This window comes from Penaeus monodon, chromosome 22 (genome assembly GCF_015228065.2).
Source record: "Penaeus monodon isolate SGIC_2016 chromosome 22, NSTDA_Pmon_1, whole genome shotgun sequence".
Taxonomy (NCBI): Eukaryota; Metazoa; Arthropoda; class Malacostraca; order Decapoda; family Penaeidae; genus Penaeus; species Penaeus monodon.
The window spans coordinates 7,499,405-7,499,715 of NC_051407.1; the positions used below are offsets into that span (position 1 = coordinate 7,499,405).

A 311-nucleotide genomic window follows, 5' to 3' on the forward strand; every position below is an offset into this window, starting at 1 on the left:
AACATACGTACTTTGTATAAGGACGTGCCGGAATTCATGCTACCATTTAATATACTAAAATATTTATAGACACTAGTTTTTGCTATTAGTGATAGAATAGCTGGAAGAATAAAGATTGTAGAATACAGAATTGGGAGTTATAAAATGCCCTTCAATCAAAGGCAAAGACATCCCTACCAGGTAATGTTATATTCATATATATACCCTATATATCGTGAGGAGGCGTATGGTTAAAACTGTGTCACCGCAACACATTTAAGTTGATATAAATGGTAATATAGTTGGTAATTCTTTTTGGTGGCTCCTAACGA

General features: G+C 33.4%; 1 protein-coding gene across 1 annotated transcript in view; it reads left to right on the top strand.

Moving 5' to 3' along the window:
• LOC119587269 (glycine-rich protein DOT1-like) overlaps nucleotides 1–311 on the top strand; it is a 5,770-nt gene that overhangs the window by 1,940 nt on the left and 3,519 nt on the right. The window contains exon 2 of the mRNA XM_037936023.1: nucleotides 162–180. Coding sequence (XP_037791951.1) covers nucleotides 162–180 — 19 coding nt within the window. The remainder of the gene's footprint in view (nucleotides 1–161; nucleotides 181–311) is intronic.